Genomic DNA, 21,992 nt, shown 5'->3' with positions numbered 1-21,992 from the left:
AAATTGTGACCATATTTTCAGGGTCGATATTACAATCGGCTTTTCAGTAGGGGGGGCTAAAATAGGGTGAAAATAGGTATATTCAGTTTGAAAGAAAATTTGGATCATGCAACAAGGCAGGACGGCTTGGTTCTCTCGGGGAATGGTTTCAGAGTGTGTGTGTGTGTGTGTGTGTGTGTGTGTGTGCCCCCGTGTGTGTGTGTGTGTGTATGTTTGTGTGCGTGCATGTGTGTGTGTGTGTGTGTGTGTGTGTAAAAGAAGGGGGATAAATAAAAGATTTCTTCTGTATTACCTATGTGTTCTCTGGCCTTCTGCTATTTGCACGCACACAAACATACACACACAAACGGGGGCACACACACACACACACACACTCTGAAACCATTCCCCGAGAGAACCAAGCCGTCCTGCCTTGTTGCATGATCCAAATTTTCTTTCAAACTGAATATACCTATTTTCACCCTATTTTAGTCCCCCCTACTGAAAAGCCGATTGTAATATCGACCCTGAAAATATGGTCACAATTTAGGTATTTTTTTCGACTCATGAGCTTTCAAAACATTGTCCCATACGCAATCCTCTTTTCATACCTTCTAATATAGATGTCACCTTCTCTAAATGGCAAGAATTGGGTCTGACCAGATTAAAAGACCTATATATAAACAATATTTTTGCCAGCTTTAGCGACCTCTCTAATAAATTTAACCTTCCAAACTCTCACCTGCTCCGATACCTCCAAATTCGTCACTTTAGTAAATTAGCTGAGATATTATTAGAGATATAAGAATCGAGGTAGGACATTCATTTTAATATAGTTTATCCGCCCTACAATTGACAAGTAGATATTGTTCCACTTTTCCAAGTCAGCTTTAAGTTTATCAACCAGAGGTACGAAGTTATGTTTAATAAGGTCTGGTTGATTTGAGCAGATGTTAATACCCAAATATTTGAAGCTGCATTTTGACATTGGAAATGGAAGGTTTTCCTCAGGAATCTGAAGGGCTAAATTATTTATCAGGAAGCATTCACCTTTTCGTAAAATTCAAACTATAACCAGAGAAAGATCCAAATTTGCTTAACAACTGAATAGTTTGAGGAATGGTGTGTAATGGGTCAGATATAAACAATAATAAATCATCCGCGTATAAAGAGAGTCTGTGTTCTGATCCCAATCTGTGGACGCCTTGGAAGAAGGATGCATTATTGAGTACTGAAGCCATAGGTGAAGATTATAAGAGAGAAATCCAAGAGACAAACTTAGTACCAAAATCAAATTGTTTAAGAACCTGAAACAAATACTCCCATTCCACTCTATCAAAGGCTTTCTCTGCATCTAAGGAGACTACCACTTCCGGTGTCTACACAGATGCAGGAGAAAGTACTATGTTGAGAAGGTGGCGTATATTAGAGAAGGCGTGTCGATTTTTAACAAAGCCTGTTTGGTCGGAAGAGATAATATTAGGTAAAATCAGCTCGAGGCGCGAAGCTAAAGCCTTAGCCAAAATTTTGTAGTCTACGTTCAGGAGTGAAATAGGCCAATATGAGGTACATTCCGAAACGTCTTTTCCTGGTTTTAATAAGGGTGATAGAGGCCTCAGTGAGCATTTGTGGCAAGGACCCCCGGCTCAGGGATTCGTTAAACATATCTAAAAGAGGGGAGCTAATTGTTAAGCTAATTTCTTATAGAATTCAATTGGGTATCCATCTGGTCTAGGGGTCTTACCACTTTGAATTAGTTTTATTGAATTCGCAATTTCGCTTAATTGTATTGGTTGTTCTGTTTTCCTCAACTGAGTGGCACTTATTCTGGGAAATTCCAAATTATTTAAGAATCTCATCATGTCAGATTTGTCTGCAGGGAACTGTGAGGTATTTTATATAACTCAGAAGATTGTGATGTTGAATGTTCTTCATCTAATTTGGAAATGTCCTCAATAAGCTGTTCTTGTTTCTGCTTCCTTAATTTCCTGCGTCTTGAGCAGAAAGATATAATTTCCCCTCTGATAACAACTTTCAGCGTTTCCCAAAGAAGGGAAGGTGACATGTCATTAGAATTATTAGTAGAAAGAAAGTCTGTAATCACTCTGGGAATCATATCACAAAAAGTATCATCTTTTAATAAGAGTATGGGGTTCAGTTTCCAAGGAGGGCGTGCGTTATTTAAGAGTGTAAAAGAGAGGTCGAGAAATAGGGGAGCATGGTCCGAGATAACTACAGCCGAATAATCCATATTCTTAATTGAGGGGAGAAAGAATTTATCTAAATAAAAATAATCAATCCTTGAGTAAGTTTTATGGACATGAGAGAAGAAAGAAAATGTTTTGGTAGTGGGGTACATATTGATCCGTGGTCAATACATCCAATTTGGTCCATAAACGTTAGAATTGCTTTGGCCATTTTGGAGGGAGGAGTTTGTTTAGGATGAGATTTGTCTAATAATGGTTCTATAGCACAGTTAAGATCTCCACCCAGAATTAAGTGGTAGGAGTTCAGATCAGGCAGGAAAGAGATGATTTTGTGTATAAGGCTTCGTCGTCCCAGTTTGGAGAATATACATTGGCAAGACAAGCTGGAGTGTTGCTAAGAGACCCAGAAACAATGATAAAACGTCCTTGGGGGTCAGAGACTATATCATTCGGGGTGAACTGTAGTTTTTTATGTATTAAAATAGCTGTCCCTTTAGCTTTACCATTGAATTTTGAATGAAATATTTGGCTTATCCACGACTTCTTTAGATGACAATGATCTTTGATAGAAAAGTGCGTTTCTTGTAAAAAGGCAATTTCTGTCTTAAGGTGTTTCAGTTGAGAAAAAACACGACCTCTCTTCACTGGGCCGTTAATCCCCTTAACATTCCAAGATATAAACCTTAAACCGTTCCCCATCATGCATGTCTCATTTGTTTAGAACATACAACAAGAATATAGAACTGAACATTATCCTAAGCTTGTTTCTTGAGGTGAAACTAGCAGCAGGACCTTACAATCTTGGTCACTCCGGTATGAGGTTCCTCTTCTAACTATCTAAGGTGGAACTTTGGGCTACTAAATCTCAGGTAATTAACTTTCTCAAAAAGGATTTATTTCCTCTTCTGTCTCCCCCCAATGATGGTCTGCAACCGTACTAATTGCACCCACAAAGAATAAAAAAAAAAAAAAAATTAAATAAATAAATAATAATAATAATAATAATAATAATAAAAAAAAACTATGGATAGCTTACAAAAGACCCAGGTCACATGCTAGGTAACATATTATTGATAATGTATTAAAACAAAATGTGTGTTAAGGTTAAAAGTAAAATTATCCATGATATAATAGGTTACTCATAATAAAAAGTTGGATCAATATCAAAGAGGGAGGGAGGAAAAAAGTAAAAGAAACGAAAAAGGGAAATAAACAGAAAGTTGGTGCATCATGACTGGTGTAAAACTGCCACATTACTTGTTAAGACATCATGGCGATCTTGTCGTTGTAAAAGTCCATGGCCTTCTGAAGTGAGTCAAAGTGGAAGGTATCTTGTTGAAAGGAGACCAGCAGACGAGCAGGGTGCAGCAGATGGAATTTTATTCCTTTCTGGTAGAGGGAGCTCTTGACGGCGTTAAACTCCGCTCTTCTTTTTGCCAGTGCATTACTCAGGTCTGGATATATTCTGACCGTGGAGCCATTGTATTTGAGTTTGTGCTGTCGGACCCATTTAATGGCCTTTTCTCTGTTCTGGAAACGGAGAAAGCGAACCACGAAGGCTCTTGGTTTCTTGGAGCCGTCTCCTGGTCTGGGACTGAGAGAGCGGTGAGCCCGTTCCAGTTCCAGAAGGTTTTCAAAGACATCGGGGCCTATCACTTCTAGCAGCAGATCAGACATGAATTGGCATGGGTCCCGACCATTCTCGCTCCCTTCTGGAATGCCGAGGACACGTAGGTTAGATCTCCTGGATCGGTTTTCCAAGTCTTCAACTCGATCCAAAAGCACCTTGTTTTGTGACTGTAAAGTCTGGACGCCATTTTCCATCCTAGTAAAACTTTCAAAGTTTTCACCAGCGAGAGTTTCTATTTTGAGGAGTCGGCTGTTAAAAGATGACACTTCTTCTCCCAGAGATTCAACGGAAGCTTTTAATGCTTTGGTTGACTGTTGGATCAAGCTAGCAATGTCTTTCTTAAAGCGAACACGTTGTTTTTCAAGCAAGGATTCTAGGTCACCTTTGGTTATCGGGTCGTTGTCGCTTTCGGCAGGAGGAGCAGCGTGAGAGGCCATAGCAGCTAGCTTCGAAGATACAGTAGCTCGAGTTGTCGTTGTCGAGTGTTTCTTTGAGCCGCTCATTTTACTGTCGTCTTCTGCTTTTAATTGTTAGGTTGAGCCTGACGTTGGTCGACAAAGGGTAAAGTTGCTTTATTGGAAAGTTTTAAGGGATATATGAACAGTTAGACCGGAGCCTGTAGTCCTTGCGACCACTTTCTACATCGTCAAACCGGAAGTCCCCCGCTTTTGCTTTCTGTCCCGACGTCTGGACATAGCTGCAGCAATTCCAGTTTGCTAGCACCGATTTTGCAATTTTTTTTCCTATCGACAGTACTCTGAGATATATAGTGATAAAGATTCAGGTAAAAATCAGCCGGAATTCTCCTTTAAATGTAGTGGCGCACACTGTGCTATTCTGATTCAGGCCAAATATTTCACTTGTGGTGTTATCCTCCACTTGTAAAAGACAATCACTACACATTTCATTCAGAAGGTTAGAGTGCAGAGTTGGTGCAGCAACACGCTTGAAAATCAGTTGGAAGACCACTTCCTCGATCAGATGACTCTCATTGATCACACAATCTGTTGGTATTAAATCTGCAAAGAATAAGGGCACATCTCTAATGCATGCACTTCCTTTACTATCCAACACATCATTGGAATAAACAAACCCCAACAGGATATGCTACCCATTTTTAAATTATTTATTGCTCCCTCTTCCAATCTACTGAGGCCACTTTATTTCCCAGAGGCAGCTGGACTTTCACACATTAAGCATCAAGTCAGTTCTTACGGCAGTGCAATTTCACTTAGCAGTACATCCATCCATCCATCCATCCATCCATCTTCGTCCGCTTATCCGGTCTCGGGGGTAGCAGCTCCAGCAGGGGACCCCAAACTTCCCTTTCCCGAGCCACATTAACCAGCTCTGACTGGGGGATCCCGAGGCGTTCCCAGGCCAGGTTGGAGATATAATCCCTCCATCTAGTCCTGGGTCTTCCCCGAGGCCTCCTCCCAGCTGGACGTGCCTGGAACACCTCCCTAGGGAGGCGCCCAAGGGGCATCCTTACCAGATGCCCACCTCAACTGGCTCCTTTCGACGCGAAGGAGCAGCGGCTCTACTCCGAGCTCCTCACGGAAGACTGAGCTTCTCACCCTATCTCTAAGGGAGCCACCAGCCACCCTCCTGAGGAAACCGATTTCGGCCGCTTGTACCCTGGATCTCGTTCTTTCGATCATGACCCAGCCTTCATGACCATAGGTGAGGGTAGGAACGAAAACTGACCGGTAGATCGAGAGCTTTGTCTTCTGGCTCAGCCCTCTTTTCGTCACAACAGTGCGATAAATTGAATGTAATACCGCACCCGCTGCGCCGATTCTCCGACCAATCTCCCGCTCCATTGTCCCCTCACTCGCGAACAAGACTCCAAGGTACTTGAACTCCTTTACTTGGGGTAAGGACTCATTCCCTACCTGGAGAAGGCACTCCATCGGTTTCCTGCTGAGAACCATGGCCTCCGATTTAGAGGTGCTGATCCTCATCCCAGCAGCTTCACACTCGGCTGCGAACCGATCCAGTGAGTGCTGAAGGTCACAGGCCGATGATGCCATCAGGACCACATCATCTGCAAAAAGCAGCGATGAGATCCCCAGCCCACCGAACTGCAACCCCTCTCCACCCCGACTACGCCTCGATATCCTGTCCACAAATACTACAAACAGGATTGGTGATGAAGCGCAGCCCTGGCGGAGGCCAACTCTCACCTGAAACGAGTCCGACTTACTGCCGAGAACCCGGACACAGCTCTTGCTTTGGTCGTACAGAGATTGGATGGCCCTGAGAAGGGACCCCCTCACCCCATACTCCTGCAGCACCTCTCTAGGATCCTTGCGAGAGTAAAGATCTGGTCCGTTGTTCCACGACCAGGACGGAATCCGCATTGTTCCTCTTCAACCTGAGGTTCGACTATCGACCGAACCCTCCTTTCCAGCACCTTGAAGTAGACTTTACCAGGGAGGCTGAGAAGTGTGATACCCCTATAATTGGCACACACCCTCTGGTCCCCCTTTTTGAAAAGGGGAACCACCACCCCGGTCTGCCACTCCTTAGGCATCGTCCCAGACTTCCACGCAATGTTGAAGAGGCGTGTCAACCAAGACAACCCCTGCTCCTTCCACCGCCCTATTACCTCCTCAGTTGAGGTCAACAGCGTCCCATCCTTACTGTACACAGCTTGGATGGTTCCCCGCTTCCCCCTCCTGAGGTGGCGAACGGTTTTCCAGAAGAACCTTTGTGCTGACCGAAAGTCCTTCTCCATGTCTTCGCCGAACTCCTCCCACACCCGCTGCTTTGCCTCTTTCACGGCAGAGGCTGCAGCCCTTCGGGCCCTTCGGTACCTTGCAACTGCCTCCGGAGTCCTCTGGGATAACATATCCCGGAAAGACTCCTTCTTCAGTCGGACGGCTTCCCTGACCACCGGTGTCCACCACGGTGTTCGTGGGTTACCGCCCCTTGAGGCACCTAAGACCCTAAGACCACAGCTCCTCGCCGCAGCTTCAGCAATGGAAACTTTGAACATTGTCCACTCGGGTTCAATGCCCCCAGCCTCCACAGGGATGCACGAAAAGCTCCGCCGGAGGTGTGAGTTTAAAGTCTGTCAGACAGGGGCCTCCTCCAGACGTTCCCAATTTACCCGCACTACCCGTTTGAGCTTACCAGGTCTGTCCAGAGTCTTCCCCCACCCCCTGACCCAACTCACCACCAGATGGTGATCGGTTGGCCCTCTCTTCACCCGAGTGTCCAAAACATACAGCCTCAGATCAGATGAAACGATTATAAAATCGATCATTGACCTTTGGCCTAGGGTGCTCTGGTACCAAGTACACTTATGAGCATCCCTATGTTCGAACATGGTGTTCGTTATAGACAATCCATGACTAGCACAGAAGTCCAACAACAAACAACCACTCTGGTTTAGATCAGGGAGGCCGTTCCTCCCAATCACGCCTCTCCATGTGTCTCCATCATTGCCTAACCCTAACCCTAACCCTTTTCATGTCCATGAGCAAATGCAGTGTAGTGCATTGAAGACAGACCATGGCCCGGTCTGATCTAACAGTAGGGGGGGACAATAAACATAAAATCTCTGAAGAGCAATTTTTGAAGGGGACACAAATAATACAGCCACAATTATACTCGTAGAGGACATGTGTACACAGAGGAAAGCCTTAATACTATCATTAGTGTAGCATGGGGACTGTACCATTATCCTTCTTTTCAGTGGTTCTCTTGATTCAATGAAAAAGCTGACTAAATTGACCAAAATATTCTTCTTTAAAACCATGTATTTATTTTTAAGTTGTTTACAATCAAGCCACAAAAATACCGTAAAACATAATGACTTATTTTGAAAAAGATCATAATATTAATTAGTGAGCCACTGGTAAAGCTCATCTGCTCACCCTGACAGCCACATGAGCCACACTGTCTGCAGCAAACCTATTGCTCAGCCACTTAACATCATATTGAACAAAACACAACTGTAGATCTTCAATATTAACCCTAATATCAGTTCACACTCATAACGTTGGGCTTATCGCCGTGGTAATGTTAGTTATAGTGGGTGCATTTCTATCCAACAAGCTATTAAACAAGCTAGGTAACATTACATTATATTACTAACATAGCAAACTTTTTTGTCATGACTAATTCATTAATTACTCAGCATCATTTCCATTTGAGAAAAGAACAACTTCATCCGATGTTTAATGTGAATAAAACAGCCTTGAACCACCTACTTACTATCTACATTCCTGTCATTACCGATGTGACTGTGAGTCGAGTACAGATCCGATTCCTAACGTACAGCAGGCAGTGGACCAAACCACTGTGAGGCAAGGGAGGGGGGACTCAAAATGTTTCTAAACTTAAAAAGCATTTTTTGGGGTTTGTATTGTTTTACTACTTACACAGATATTTTAAGTATACATCTTAATGTTATTTACAATACACAGCATGGTTTTCTAGGGGGGGACAACCCTTAGATGGGGGGGGTCCTGACCCCCCCGGCCCCCCTAGGATTTATGCCCTTGGGCCCGGCCTGGCACGGCCACAGCCCTGGCGTGAGATGCTCAGACTAGGGTTGGGTACCGACACCCGGTGCTAATATGGCACTGGTGCCAAAACAACCGGTATCTACCGGACCGAATAGCAACGCAGATTTCGTTGCCTCACTTCAATGCCACTTAAATGGCTGCGCTTCTCTCTGATGCTCTGAAACAGATGTTAGAGTTAGAGGCAAAGAAATATCGCTGCATGGGACGCTAGTTAACACTAATAACACGTTAAACTTGGCAGCAGGTAACGTTAACCTACCGTGAGCTAGTAGCTGGCTTAAACATGGTTAAAATGCTGACAGCTAAACGTAAAAACGAGTAAAGTGTGACTATATTTCACTGTAGAGGATTCCAACACTGGGACATTCAACAGTCTGCTGCTGCCGTTGTCGGAAAAACGCAGACGGTGTGTTTACTTGAAACTGGTAGCCTAAGCCTCATGGTGCATTCAAATCATTGGAAAATACCCTTTTCAGGCCAAGCCTGACTGGAGTCTGTGTTTTTTTTCCTCCTCTTTTTTAACCTATGTTTTAAAATGTTTGGAGAATTTTTTTGTTTGTTAAATTAATGTTTTTGTTGTTTAAAGGGACGACCAAGTGGCCAGCAATAAACCAAACAACAATACAATAATGTGAGCTATTTAAATTATGCTAAACACTGTGCATTTTGATTTGCAGACCCTCTAAATCTATGTGGCATTATTGAACAGTTCTTTGAACTCCTCTCTATCATAAACCCTAACTATGATAAAGGTCTGATTATAGAAGGTTTTAATATACATGTTTTATATAAATATGTTTTCCAGAAAGTCCTTTATCCTTAGAGCTTTTAAACATTGTTGAATCTTTTGATTTAACTAGAACTCTCACAGAGCCAGCTGGGAGGAGGCCTCGGGGAAGACCCAGGACTAGGTGGAGAGATTATATCTCCAACCTGACCTGGGAACACCTCGGGATCCCCCAGTCGGAGCTGGTTAATGTGGCTCGGGAAAGGGAAGTTTGGGGTCCTCTGCTGGAGCTGCTGCCCTTTTTAACCTTCTTTGTCAACAAAGTCTCTAGCATCAGAATGCACATTCCCCCTCCAGCAAGTTCTTTTAAAACTACAGCCATCTTTGAGTCCTTTGACACTACATCAGGTATGGATTGGCCATCGGGAGTACCGGGAGATTTCCCGGTGGGCCAGTCTATTTGTGTGGGCTGAAGATTTTTTTTTTTTGATCGGCCTATAGAGATAAGAGAGGTCACATGATTGGCCCACTGTGTGTCTTTCATGTGAACAATGACCAATCAGATCCCACTATGGCCCACTTCCATCCTACCATAGAGAGAGAGCGCATTTAAGTCCCGCCCCCACCGGCAGTGAAAATAACCACAAAGTACCGGCAGCTAGCTAAAAAACACGAGATTTAAGCATGTCCAACGATTATTTTAGCACCCTTGTCTACCAGAGAGGACAAGTTAGCTGTTAGTAAGCTAATGTTAGTTATGTATTAGCAGGCTAAGGCACTTGCAAACATAATATTATAGCTTTCTGATTTATCCACATTCCACTATAACACAAGTGTTAGCTACATATAAAAATGACATTTTAATAATAATAATATAATTAATAATAATATAATAATATAATATAATTTAATAATACATACTGTGTACAAAATGCAGCTTTAGCTTAATTTACAGACTTGTCACTTGTTTACTGTACAAGACATCTTGATGACAGCCATGCTCCGCCCTCAACCTTTAGCCATCTAACCATCAGGAGCCAGGCAGCCTTTTTGAATCAGTGAGTACATTATCATACTCTCTTGCTTACCACTCAGCTAAGTGAGAGTATTAGTGGCTGGTATGCACGGTTCAGCATTAACTTTTTGTCCACCAGCTAAATGGTGAATGTTAAAATGTTACTCTTTTTTGGCTGGTGAGTCAAGCAAATCTACCAGCCACTTACATATTTTACCAGCATTTGGCTGGTAAATGGTGCTAATGTTGAACCCTGCTGGTACATGTGCTGAAGGGGAGTGCAAGGATGGTTGATGTCCGGCTGATTGTGGTGGGCTGGTCTAGGTCTCAAAAGCCCACTTCATGTGGATATTATCATTATCTGATTGTCTTTTTGCAGTAAAGCCATCCAAGCCACGGTGCTGGATGGAGGGCAAACTGTTGGAGGGCGGTGATGTTAAGATGAGCTGCAAGTCTGCTGATGGCTCTGATCCCATCCACTACAAATGGGAGAGGCTACTGGACAAGGGCAAGAATGCTGGCAAGCTGCCTCCACTGGCCCTGATAGGTAAGTCTACTCACTTTGATGCCAATACAAAGTTTAAAATTTAAAAAATCAATACAAACAAGATCTTAAAGCAAAAAATAAAATGGACACTAAGCACACAGCTTTGTAGCAGTGATTTATCGGCTTGAAATACTCAAATGCTTGTTTTAAAATGTATCTTTTATCTGGATGAAAGATTTTAGAAATCAGACTTATGGATTTTAAGATTTTAGAGAATCAATCTGAACTGCAACTGAACTCGTGGTACTCCAAACTGCACCAGTTAAACTGTGACTTTTAACAAGAAACACTTTAATATGTTTTTACTGGTTTTGCTCAAGAGATTGCCTGCCTCAGAACTCTGACCTCTGAGAACATTTCGGCTCATGGCTGAAGCCGGTTTTAACTAATCTTGGTTGTGTATTGTACACTTGAGTGACAGAGTCTACAAGTTAAAATAACCTGCAAACATGATGGCTGTGTGTATTTCCTTCCTACCTTACCAAAGCTGAAGGAAAGCATCACTAATCAGCAGGCAGACCTCAAAGAGAAGGACAAGATGATCCTGGATTTCCCCCTAGGCTAAACACATTACTGATATCCTCTGGCTACGATAACCGGAACATGTCCATGAATAATGATAAAACTCTGACATGGACCGGCTCCGTTCACACAGAAACTCCAGCGCCTGGGACAGCCTCAACCCAACCTAAGGTCTAGTGGTTTCTCCAGGCTGCAAAGCCCGAAACATTAGCGACCTCCACACTCTGTCTGCCCAGCGGAGTCACGGCGTCTCATTGGCGGGGATGGAGTGAAGACTCCGGTGAGCTCGACTCCACGTAAACCAGCTCAGGAGGCCTGGTCAATGGTCCACAAAGGCAAAGGAGTTAGCCTGTCTCCTTCTCCTCCATCTAAACACCTGCAACTGGCAATCAAGTATGACATCTTGAGCTTGCAGGAATTTCCTCCTTTGGGTCCCACTCTTCACCATCCTCCATGCCTCCGACCAGCCGTGGCAACCGGCTGACCAAGAGCCAGGATTCCAGCTCACGTAAAGGATTTTGCATTCTCCGCCCCCAGCTGATTGCCCAGCACAGCTCTGCCTCTACTGTTGTTATTGAGGCAGGTGTGAACAACCTCAAAAATTAAAAGTCAGAATACACCTAGTACACAGTCTGGCGAGTAATTATTTACTTCAGAAGCAATATCAAGGCGTCTGTCTTAGCTTGTGTTAGAAGTCAAAGGATCTCTCAACCACGCCATTTTATCCTTTGTTGTTGGACTTTATGGCCTCCATCAGCTCCAATAGAGGCTGTCTCCAACATATTCAATAATATTGTTTCCCTTATGTCCTCAAAAATATTAATTCTGGGGGATCTAAACCTCAATTCCATTTAATTCACTTTATTTGTCATTTCACTGAGTACTTGCATATTCAGAAGAAACGAAAAGTTGTTTTTCATTGGTCACAGTGCAAATTAGTTAACAGAACAGCATTAACAGAAATAAATTGTTATGAGTAAAAAATGATATCTAATAAAAGCGCTAAAAAAACCATTCAGACATTCAGTCTATAAAATAGGAACATTTATAAAGTGCAGTTCAGTGGCATCACATTGGCAGTTGACTAGCTGATGGATCCTGGATATCTTCACTATCCTCTTCAGCTTTTTTTTTCATAGGCCTTGCACCTCCCAAACCAGGAAGTGATGCCGTAGGTCAGTATGCTTTCAATGGAGCCCCTGTAGAAGGTGGTAAGGTGAACCGTGGGGAGACCTGCTTTTCTGAGTCTCCGGAGGCGGTGGAGCCGCTGCTGTGCTCTTTTGATGACTGCTGTAGTGTTGGTCGTTGAGGTCAGGTTGTCTGCCAGGTGAACTCCCAGGAACTTCACGCTGCTTACCCTCTCCACAACAGCACCGTCAGTGTGCAGCAGTGCATGATGGGGTTTGCCAGCCCTCCTGAAATTAATTACAATCTCGTTTGTCTTGTCCACGTTGAGGGTGAGGTTATGAGACCGGTACCTCCACCTCTATCCTGTATGCTGATTCATTATCACTTATGTGACCCACCACTGTTGTGTCATCAGCAAACCTGATGATGCAATTGTTGCTGAGTCTGGCAGTGCTGTCAGGTTGAGCAGACTGAACTGTATGGGGCTCAGGACGCAGCCTTGGGGTGAGTTGGTGCTCACTATGATGGTTCTTGACATACAGCTGCCCACCCTGACAGTCTGCTGCCGCTGCATCAGAAAGTTAAGGACCCAGTTGCAGGTGCCAGTATCCACCTTCAACAGCTTCAGCTTTTCCACCAGCTGCTGTGGGATGATTGTGTTAAAAGCTGAGCTGAAATCTATGAAGAGGATCCTGGCGTAGGTGTTCTTCTGCTCTTGGTGTGACAGCGCAATGTGGAGTGTAGTGGAGACTGCGTCCTCTGTGGACCATTAGGTTCTATAAGCGAACTGTGGTGGGTCCATGTTGGCAGGGAGACAGTTTTTGATATGCTGCAAGACCAGCCACTCAAAACACTTCATTATTATGGGTGTTAGAGCCACAGGACAAAAGTCATTGAGACGGGCTGGGTTGGACTTCTTCAGGACGGGAACAATGGTGGCACTTTTGAGGCAGTTGGGCACTACTGCCTGTCTGAGCAAGATGTCAAAAATGCCTGCAAAAACATCTTTCAGTTGCCCTGCACAGTCCTTTAAAACACGTCCAGGGATGTTGTCCACCCCTGCAGCTTTGCATGTGTTGATACTGGCGAAGGCCTTCTTCACTCCTGCTATGGACAGCTGGAGTTACTGGTCGCTGGATGATGGCAGGAGTGCTTGCGTCTGAGTAGGGTTTTTAGCCTTAAAACGTGCATATAAATTGTTTAGTTCATCTGGCAGAGAGGGATCTCTTTGTTTAGTAAGGTAAAAACAGATATTGATTTGGTAATTATGGATGATGCTCAAAGATTGAGATGGCTGTTCACATGTGAAACATATTTCTAAATCCACAGGGGGGCTTGTAGTCAGTGATGGTATGGAACTCCTGCCACAAGCGACGTGTGTCTTTGTCGTCTGTGAAGTGGCTGTTTAGTTTTTGAGCAAATAGTGTCTTTGCTTTCCTGATCCCCTGGGACAGATTTCTCTGTGCCAGTTTATATAGGGAAGGGGGGCTGCTTTTATATGAGTCTTTGATGTTTATGTACACCAGGTCCAGTGTGTTCTTTCCCCTGGTTGCAAAATTCAAATGCTGGTAGAAATTAGGCAGAACAGATTTGAGACCAGTTGAAATTTCCAGCTGCCATGAAGAAAGCATCAGGATGCTGTCTCTGCTGCTCACTGATGTTTTAGAGTTCTGTCATGGCTTCCTTCACATCTGCGCTCAGTGGTAGATAGACAGCTGTTATGAAGACTGCCGTGAGCTCCCTCTGCAAGTAGAAGGGTCGGCATTTCACAGTCATTAGCTCTATGTGGGATGAGCGGTGAGTGGAAACCACCACAGCATCCTGGCACCACGAACTGTTGATGTCATATATAGGGGGGATAACATATGGAAATGAAATGATTTTAACCGGAGTATAAATACTGGTATAATCCCAAAAGTATGGAAAGCAGCACATGTTATGCCACTTCACAAAGGTGGAGATAAGTCTGTCATAAATAACTATCGACCTATTTCCAAACTGCCCTGCCTCTCAAAGATCTTTGAATAGTAAATGCCCAACTCAAACTTTATTTAAATACACATTCCATTCTGAGTCCATATCAATCTGGTTTTAGAAAAGAACACAGCACAATCTCTGCTGCCACTCTTGTCATAAATGATAGCACATCAGCTGTTGATAATAAGATGCATTGTGCTGCTGTTTTCATTGACCTCTCTAAAGCTTTTGATAATGTTGATCACTCTCCTTAACTCCTAACAGACTTTTCAGATATATGCATGAACCCAAACACATGAAGATGGTTTAGAAATGATATCTCAGACAGAAAACAGTGCATTAAGGTAGGTAATATTTAATCTGAGTTCCTTCCAGTTACCAAGGGCATTCCTCAAGGTTCCATTTTAGGTCCAATATTATTTACCATTTATATAAATTAGTACATTAATGCATGCAACTTTCATTTTTATGCCGATGAGACAGTTCAGCAATTGATAATTTACAACTCGCATTTACACCCTACAATATGCACAGTTTGATCTTAAACAAAGTACATGGTATTCTCCAGAGCTAACGATATTGACAGAAATCTTCAAATCTGCACTCTAAATGGTACACCTATTGAAGAAGTTTTTCACTGCAGAAACAGGTCATTTCCCATTTTTTTTGTAGGAAACGGATCGTAGAAGCAAACTTTCTCTCTGTTTTAGATTATTGAGATATTATTTATAGGCATGCCTCCATCTCTAAGCTCAAATTTCTAGATTCTGTTTACCAATCAGCCCTTAGATTTATAACTGGGGACCCATATGGCATTCATCATTGTGTTCTATATCAGAAGGTAGGATGGCCCTCCCTCTCTATTTATCTATAAGGGAGTTATTTGAATGAAAAAAATGTATACATTTATTCCATTTTTCTACCTGTCTTGATATTTAAATCTTTACTTATTTTCATTTGATTGTATTTCTGTTTGATATTTCACTTTGTACTCAGGTCTCACTTGCAAATGAGATCTTGATCTCAGTGTGATTTCCTGATTAAATAAAGTATATATTTCCACTCTTTGACTTTATTGCTTTTTCGTTGACTTTGGCTTTCGCTGTTACGAACTAGACAGAAGTTCTGTCTTATACTATTCTTCTGTATGTTCACAATTACTTTATTTCTGTTAACTCAACAGTACAAACATGTAATGTCTTTTAAACCACAAATTGAGACAAGAATCCACTCCTATGTCCAGTTTTCTCTGTGTTGGTACTATCAGATTTGAAAAACCCAGAGATTGTGACGTTAAGGAACTTGACCAAGGACAGCACCGGAGTCTACAAATGCTCAGCCAGCAACGATGTGGGAGAACAGAGCTGTACCGTGGAGGTCAAGATACACTGTGAGTGGAAAAAAAAAAGAAAAGTGTGACTTTTGGTTCAGAAGTGAGGGGGTGGGGGGGGTGGTATGTGTAGGATTTCCCCCTTTCTGGTCTACATATCCCTGCCTAGAGCTGCTGAATTATTTTTTATCAAATGTACATTTCATTCAAACAGTACAGAAACTAAGTAAAACTCACCAAAATTGTTTTAATGAAGTCTCTTCACTGTTCCAACAATCAGCAACTCTATTTTTGGTTGAATAAATCCTTCATTTACAGTAAGATGTGACAAATATGCCAGGTCTGTATGCCGTTTTTCATGTAATCATCTGATTGATGATCATCCAACTGAAAGATGTTTTTACAGAATGTCAGTCTTCTTGTCAACCTGCTGCTCTGAAGCCTGGCATCGCCACACAGCTAGCATACGCTAACGTCGTTCATGAGTTCTTGTTGTACCTACAACAAGTAGAGTACGTTGGTAAAGACCAAACCGTTTTTACAACAAAAGTATCAAGTATTGAAAAGTACCCACATTTCGCTGTACTGTGCAACACCCCTACAGTGTAACCATCGTTAACCGTCATTACCCAAAATAATGTGTGGCTGACTAAAAGTAAGATTTAACTCATATACATTGGGGTCACACTCATTAGTCAAACCTGCAGGGAAATGTAAAGCATCAGGATGACAACAGTCTATATTTTAAAGCCCAATGTGTTAGGCCGTCTCTCAATACTGTTTGACTTCGACAAGACAAGGACAAGACTTCTGAGCCATTTGTGGCTCTCAGCCCAAGTTCATTGGATCCCCCTGAAGATGTAAATCTACCCATCCATAAAACTATATTTAGTTTCATTTTCGAAAGGGGCTTGTCATTTGTTTGGGTCTATTTTCTGTGGAGGATTTTAATAGTTTTTGGACAATAGAATTGATAAAGAATATTTGGACTTGTTAGTGATGAGACAAAAGCCCTATTCTCACGGGATCATCTGGGGACCTCATGTGTTTAAGAAATTACCCCCCACATCTGAGTTTAGTGTGGCGCATTTGCACGGGATAAATGAAGCCTGTGATTTTACTTGAATTTACTGACATCCGTACAACGAGAGTTGGGTACCTGGAGGCGCGCGGAGGATGACCAGGCCGCCGCGCCGCACTTGGGTTGGGGTTTTGTAGCGTTTTGGGCCAGGCCTGGTAGAGGTTAGCAGAGGAGCATACCCTTTCCCAGCGGCGGCACCCACACAGCATCACCATCAGCCCTCAGACGAAGCCGCGGGGAGAGCGTTGACTCGGGGACAGAGGACTCCGTTCGGCCAGCGGTCCAGACTAGGTTGGCCATGAAAGGCGGCATCCGCAGCCCCTGCAATCCCATATCCGTCTTCAAGGAAGAGGGATAAAACAAAAACCTTGAAAAAATGATATACAACCCCGCCAAATCACAGATCCATACGTTTTGCACGGGACTAATATCACAGGACCTTGGTGGACCTTACAAATTACTAAAGGTCCCCAGGTAATACTAAACCCGTGTGAATAGGGCTAAAGACAAAGAATATCACTAGGCAATCCAAAACAAGGTCACACGGTATGGGCTATTCAAATCTATTGTTCAGGAGATCACATTTTCTGAACGCTAAGGTCCGGGGGCTGAACATTTCCCAGAGCTATTATTCTCAGTATGTATGTCACTTGACACAAAGCACAAACCACATTTTCAATCATAATTACAGATGGGTATCATTAGGGTTGTATCCATGCTACTACTCTGTTGAGTTCTTTTCTTACTAATTAAATTGCTGTAAAAATATATATTATTTAAAAAATAATAAATCAGAACAGGATTAGAATTATTTCCATTTTAAATGTAACGGTTAAAGTGTGTGTTCGGAGGAGCACAGGCCCAACACAGAGCAGAGGAGATGCTGCAGCGTGATAACAAATGACCCCAAAACGTTAAAATATCCAATTAAAGAACAGGTAACATTGGAGCTTATTAATAACAACAACAAAAAACCTGGGGACAATTAGAGTTATTAAAAAACTGAGCTTTAATAATTGTACCTACATGCCGATACATGGAATTTAAAATCCAAGATTTTTCTGGATGGATCACATAGTATTTCATCAGCACACATCTTAAGTACATAATGGGCTTCATTTGAAGACACTGTTATCTTACCTATAGAAACGGCAACCTGCACACTTACCACACGTCATACAAGACTAAGTCCCAGGACATGTTAAGGGAGGGGGTTAGAAAGTAAGGCACCTGCTAACCAAAGTATTTTCTGTATGATTTATTGGGATTTTTATTAGCTTGTAGTATTCACAGTTCTAAATTAGGGAAAGCATTTCTAATTATGTTACCCTCTAGTGTTAAAATAACACAATAGAAAATGTGTTTCAGTATGAATTTCACTTTTAAGCTCAATATCAGTATACTCTCTTACACAACTGTGTGTGTGTGTGTGTGTGCGTGTGTGTGTGTGTGTGTGTGTGTGCGCGTGTGTAGATGTAAGGAGTATGGGTGTGGTAGCAGGGGCCGTGGTTGGCGTGTCCTTCGGAGTCCTCCTTATCATCCTTATCATCTGGTTGGTGTTCCGCAAAAAGGAGATGAAGAAATATGAAGAAGAAGAGACCCCAAATGAAATCAGGTATACGATGGAGAGACACTTACTCTGGCAGTCATAACCATACATTCGGCCATAACCCCAGCCTGAATTCTTACAAGGAAACTAGCAACGTGTGCAGCTGTATTGATCAATCAACTTGCTTTGGCACACAAAAATGGTACAATATCAGTGAAATGTATTATGAAAATAAAGTACCACCTTTAGAAGTGGATACTAGTCTCAAACTGCCAACTTAGTTTATCAAAGTCCATTTAAAGCAGTGACTGATTCTGACAGTAGGAAACCAGAGTTTCATAGATCTGATACCCTAAATGACATGTCAATGACATTTTGGCACTATTTGTTACAACTGTTTAATTCACCTTGAGATTTTGTGTTTACAGAATATTTATTTAGAATTTAAGAATAACATCCACTTTACTCAAACTGAATTGAACGTTATCTACACAGTGTTAGTAATAATTTATCCTGACAAATTTCACTCTACTAGTAAATGCTAATTTGATCTGTTGAGGGCACTCTTTGAAATCATGCAAACATGTACTCATTTCAGGGAGGATGCAGAGGCTCCCAAAGCCAAGCTGGTGAAGCCCAACTCCCTCTCGTCGTCCCGCTCTGGCAGCTCTCGCTCAGGCACCTCCTCCACTCAGTCCATGGTGCACAACATGGGGCTCCGAGGCCCACGAGTGTGTGTTCCTGCTGTGGCAGCCCTCAAGGAAAACTGTGAAGCCTCCCCCTTCCCTCAGTCTCCACCTGGCTACAATCAGACCGTTCCCAAGACTCCTGAACCGCGCTCAGCACCAACCTCCACGTCTACCTCCAACTGCAAGCCCAGCCCTCCCCCTAAGCTGAGTCCTGGAAACCTGAACCGCATGGGGGCCACACCTGTCATGATCCCTGCCCAAACCAAGGCCTTCCAGACTGTGTAGAAGATGCAAAGACACAGAGGAAAAGACCAAGGCGGCCTCAGGACACGGCAACTAGCTGAACCCAGGAGTTAGACTCTGATAAAGATCCAGTTATATTATCTAGAAATATTCTCACCATTAGCTATCTGATGGATACTTTCAGTCATTCAACTCTCAGATAATCTGTGCTTTACACTACAAATATAGGAAGAAGCTTTTTCTGGTGTCGTTTATTGACACACGTGCCATAGACTGTGATTTTGAAAGACAAGGAGGTGTTGAAACTGAAGCTGCAGTCGGTATCTTATGGAAGGAGAAGGTTTCCACGACCCAGGGAGTGAATGGGATGAGGTAATGTAATGAGATGAAGTCCAAAGCCCGAACCAGACTGACATTTGATCAATGGATTACATGACATGGCAACGCCATTCTTTTCGCAGAAGACAACAGACCGCTCACACATACAGCTGCAGAGGTTAGAGTAGCTCTTAAAAGAATGGAATACAACACTTTACACCTGTTGCAAATGAAAATACCTTGCACCTACTGTATGACTGAACTGCTGAACATAGTTTCACTGCAGGTTGTTCCAGTACATAAACAGGATGAATGGCTCTGATTGTATAAACAGACTTTATGTGGACACTTCATATATCCATCCATACATGTGTCACACACTTTTAATATGGACATAAATCATAATGAGTCACTGCTTCCTCTGTGCTGACTGAAAAACCACATAGATGTGCACGATTCCCTTCTTCAGTTTGAGTGTGGCTTCATACAGGACACTTGAGTTGATAATATTTATAGCTGATGTGTCGAGGTTCATAGAGAATTCAGAAAAGGTGTGATTTTGTTAATAGAAATAGAATTTGTTAAAGGGTGAAGGCCCTACTGAGAAAGTGCCACATTGTGATGGTTTACATTTGATTTTTATTCCTTTATCCTTTTAAACCTTTTTTTTTAACCCAAGAATGAAATGTTTGAATGTGGTGCTAATTAAGATTTATTATAGACAGTGATTTCTCGGCAATAAGTTAGTAAGAACTCCCATGTTAACTTGTTTGTTTTGAATAGGAATTAGTTTTATATGACTCATTAAATCGTTTATACAGAGATAAAATGTCCTGCACTCTTAATACATTAGAACTTAAATAATGATGTCTAAAGAGTGCCTTTGGCACATGCTTATTGTAATGATCACGTAGAGCAGTAGTGGTAGTGTGCACATCCCCACCCAGGTGCAGGGCAAAAAGGGGCTGGCTACAACTTAAAAGAATGAGATGCCCGCACTCTGCTAATACTCCCATCCGTTTATTGTGCTGCAACGTTTCGACCCTGCTGGGTCTTCCTCAGGCAAATGGCATTCAACAGTGGCTCAAGCAAAAAATAGGGCACATACATGGTCAGCTGACCATACATCAGCTGAGCTCATTTAAACTGATTACCAAGGCCTTGATGGTCCTAAGTGCCACCTTTACCATAGTTACCACATAAAACCATTAGTGATGAAATTACATATACACAATATACACACAATGAAAAAATGGAAAAAATAACATTATGTGCTACACTATACAACAAAAGACATTACAGAAAAGGCTTTATATCAAATTCTTCATTTAAGCCGTAATAAATCCAAAAAGTTTATCTCTGAAGAAGCCTTCTACCATGATCACCCCTCTTGGAGGGTTCTTAACACACTCCACTCCAACATATCTCAATGCGCTAACATTGTGACCAGCTCGCTTAAAGTGGGCAGCTACAGAACTGCGTTCGTCCCCCGTTCTATGCTGCTCCTATATTCACAGATCCTTGTGCGCAATGCGCGCATGGTTTTACCCACATATGCCAGGCCGCAAGGACACACGATCATGTATATGACATGTGTGGTGCTACAAGTGATAGCACCAGTAATGCGTGTCGTGGTTGAACGTTTTACATTTATGCGTGTATGAACACTGTACACAGCTGCCACACCTATAATCTCCATCTGGCACAGGCGGTAGGAGTGGTGCGCGATGAGGGCGCATATCGCTCCTAACTAAACACTCTCTTAGGTTAGGTGCGCGCTTAAAAACCATCCTCGGCTTATCTGGAAATACCTTTTTTAGATTGGAATCTGAATCAATGATGTGCCAGTGTTTTTGGAGAGACTTCTTAAGCTCAAAACCCAGTGGGGGGTATTTTACGCAGCACACAGGGGCATTTGTCTTCTTACCAGTGTTACCAGTGCTCTTTTTTGTAGCCTGGAGGCATTCATCTTGCGAGATCCTTAGCCTGTGTAGAATATGAGTCATCGCCACTACATATCCTGCGAATCCGATGGAACTGGCTAATGGGAAGGCTTTTAATCAGCGATCGCGGGTGAAAACTGTCTCCTCTCAGTAAAGTGTTGCGATCAGTTGGTTTGCGGTAGAGATCTGTTTTTATTTCCCTCCCCTCTGATTGTAATGATCAAACATACACAGTACCATGGACAACACAACACATTGTAAATTACAAGCGTGACACTAATCTGAGTTAATGTAGGTGAGGGGAGAGATCCATTTCTGTATGAACTACTGCCAGACAGACAGACAGACAGACAGACAGGCAGGCAGGCAGACAGACACATAGACACACAAGACCAACAGCTCTTGATGCTGCGCCATCACTGTGTGAATGTGTGTTAATGTTTATCTGATGAGCAGGTGACACCTTGTGCGGCAGTCCCGGCCACAGTGTATGAATGTGTGTGAATGGTTCCTGTACTATGTAAAAGTGCTTTGAGTAGTTGTTAAGACTAGAAAAGCGCTATATAAAT

The 21,992-nt window shown here is 42.8% G+C and overlaps 1 protein-coding gene across 1 annotated transcript in view; it reads left to right on the top strand.

Annotated features, from left to right (window-relative positions):
- The window catches only part of LOC116052867 (CXADR-like membrane protein), a 173,616-nt gene extending 153,247 nt beyond the window's left edge, over nt 1-20,369 (top strand). The window contains exons 4-7 of the mRNA XM_031303695.2: nt 10,476-10,643; nt 15,538-15,660; nt 18,155-18,296; nt 18,829-20,369. Of these exons, the coding sequence (XP_031159555.1) occupies nt 10,476-10,643; nt 15,538-15,660; nt 18,155-18,296; nt 18,829-19,204 (809 nt within the window). The 3' untranslated portion in view covers nt 19,205-20,369. The remainder of the gene's footprint in view (nt 1-10,475; nt 10,644-15,537; nt 15,661-18,154; nt 18,297-18,828) is intronic.
- Nucleotides 20,370-21,992: the final 1,623 nt, after the last annotated feature.

This window comes from Sander lucioperca, chromosome 13, assembly GCF_008315115.2.
Source record: "Sander lucioperca isolate FBNREF2018 chromosome 13, SLUC_FBN_1.2, whole genome shotgun sequence".
Classification (NCBI taxonomy): Eukaryota; Metazoa; Chordata; class Actinopteri; order Perciformes; family Percidae; genus Sander; species Sander lucioperca.
This window is presented reverse-complemented; position numbering and strand designations above follow the sequence as displayed.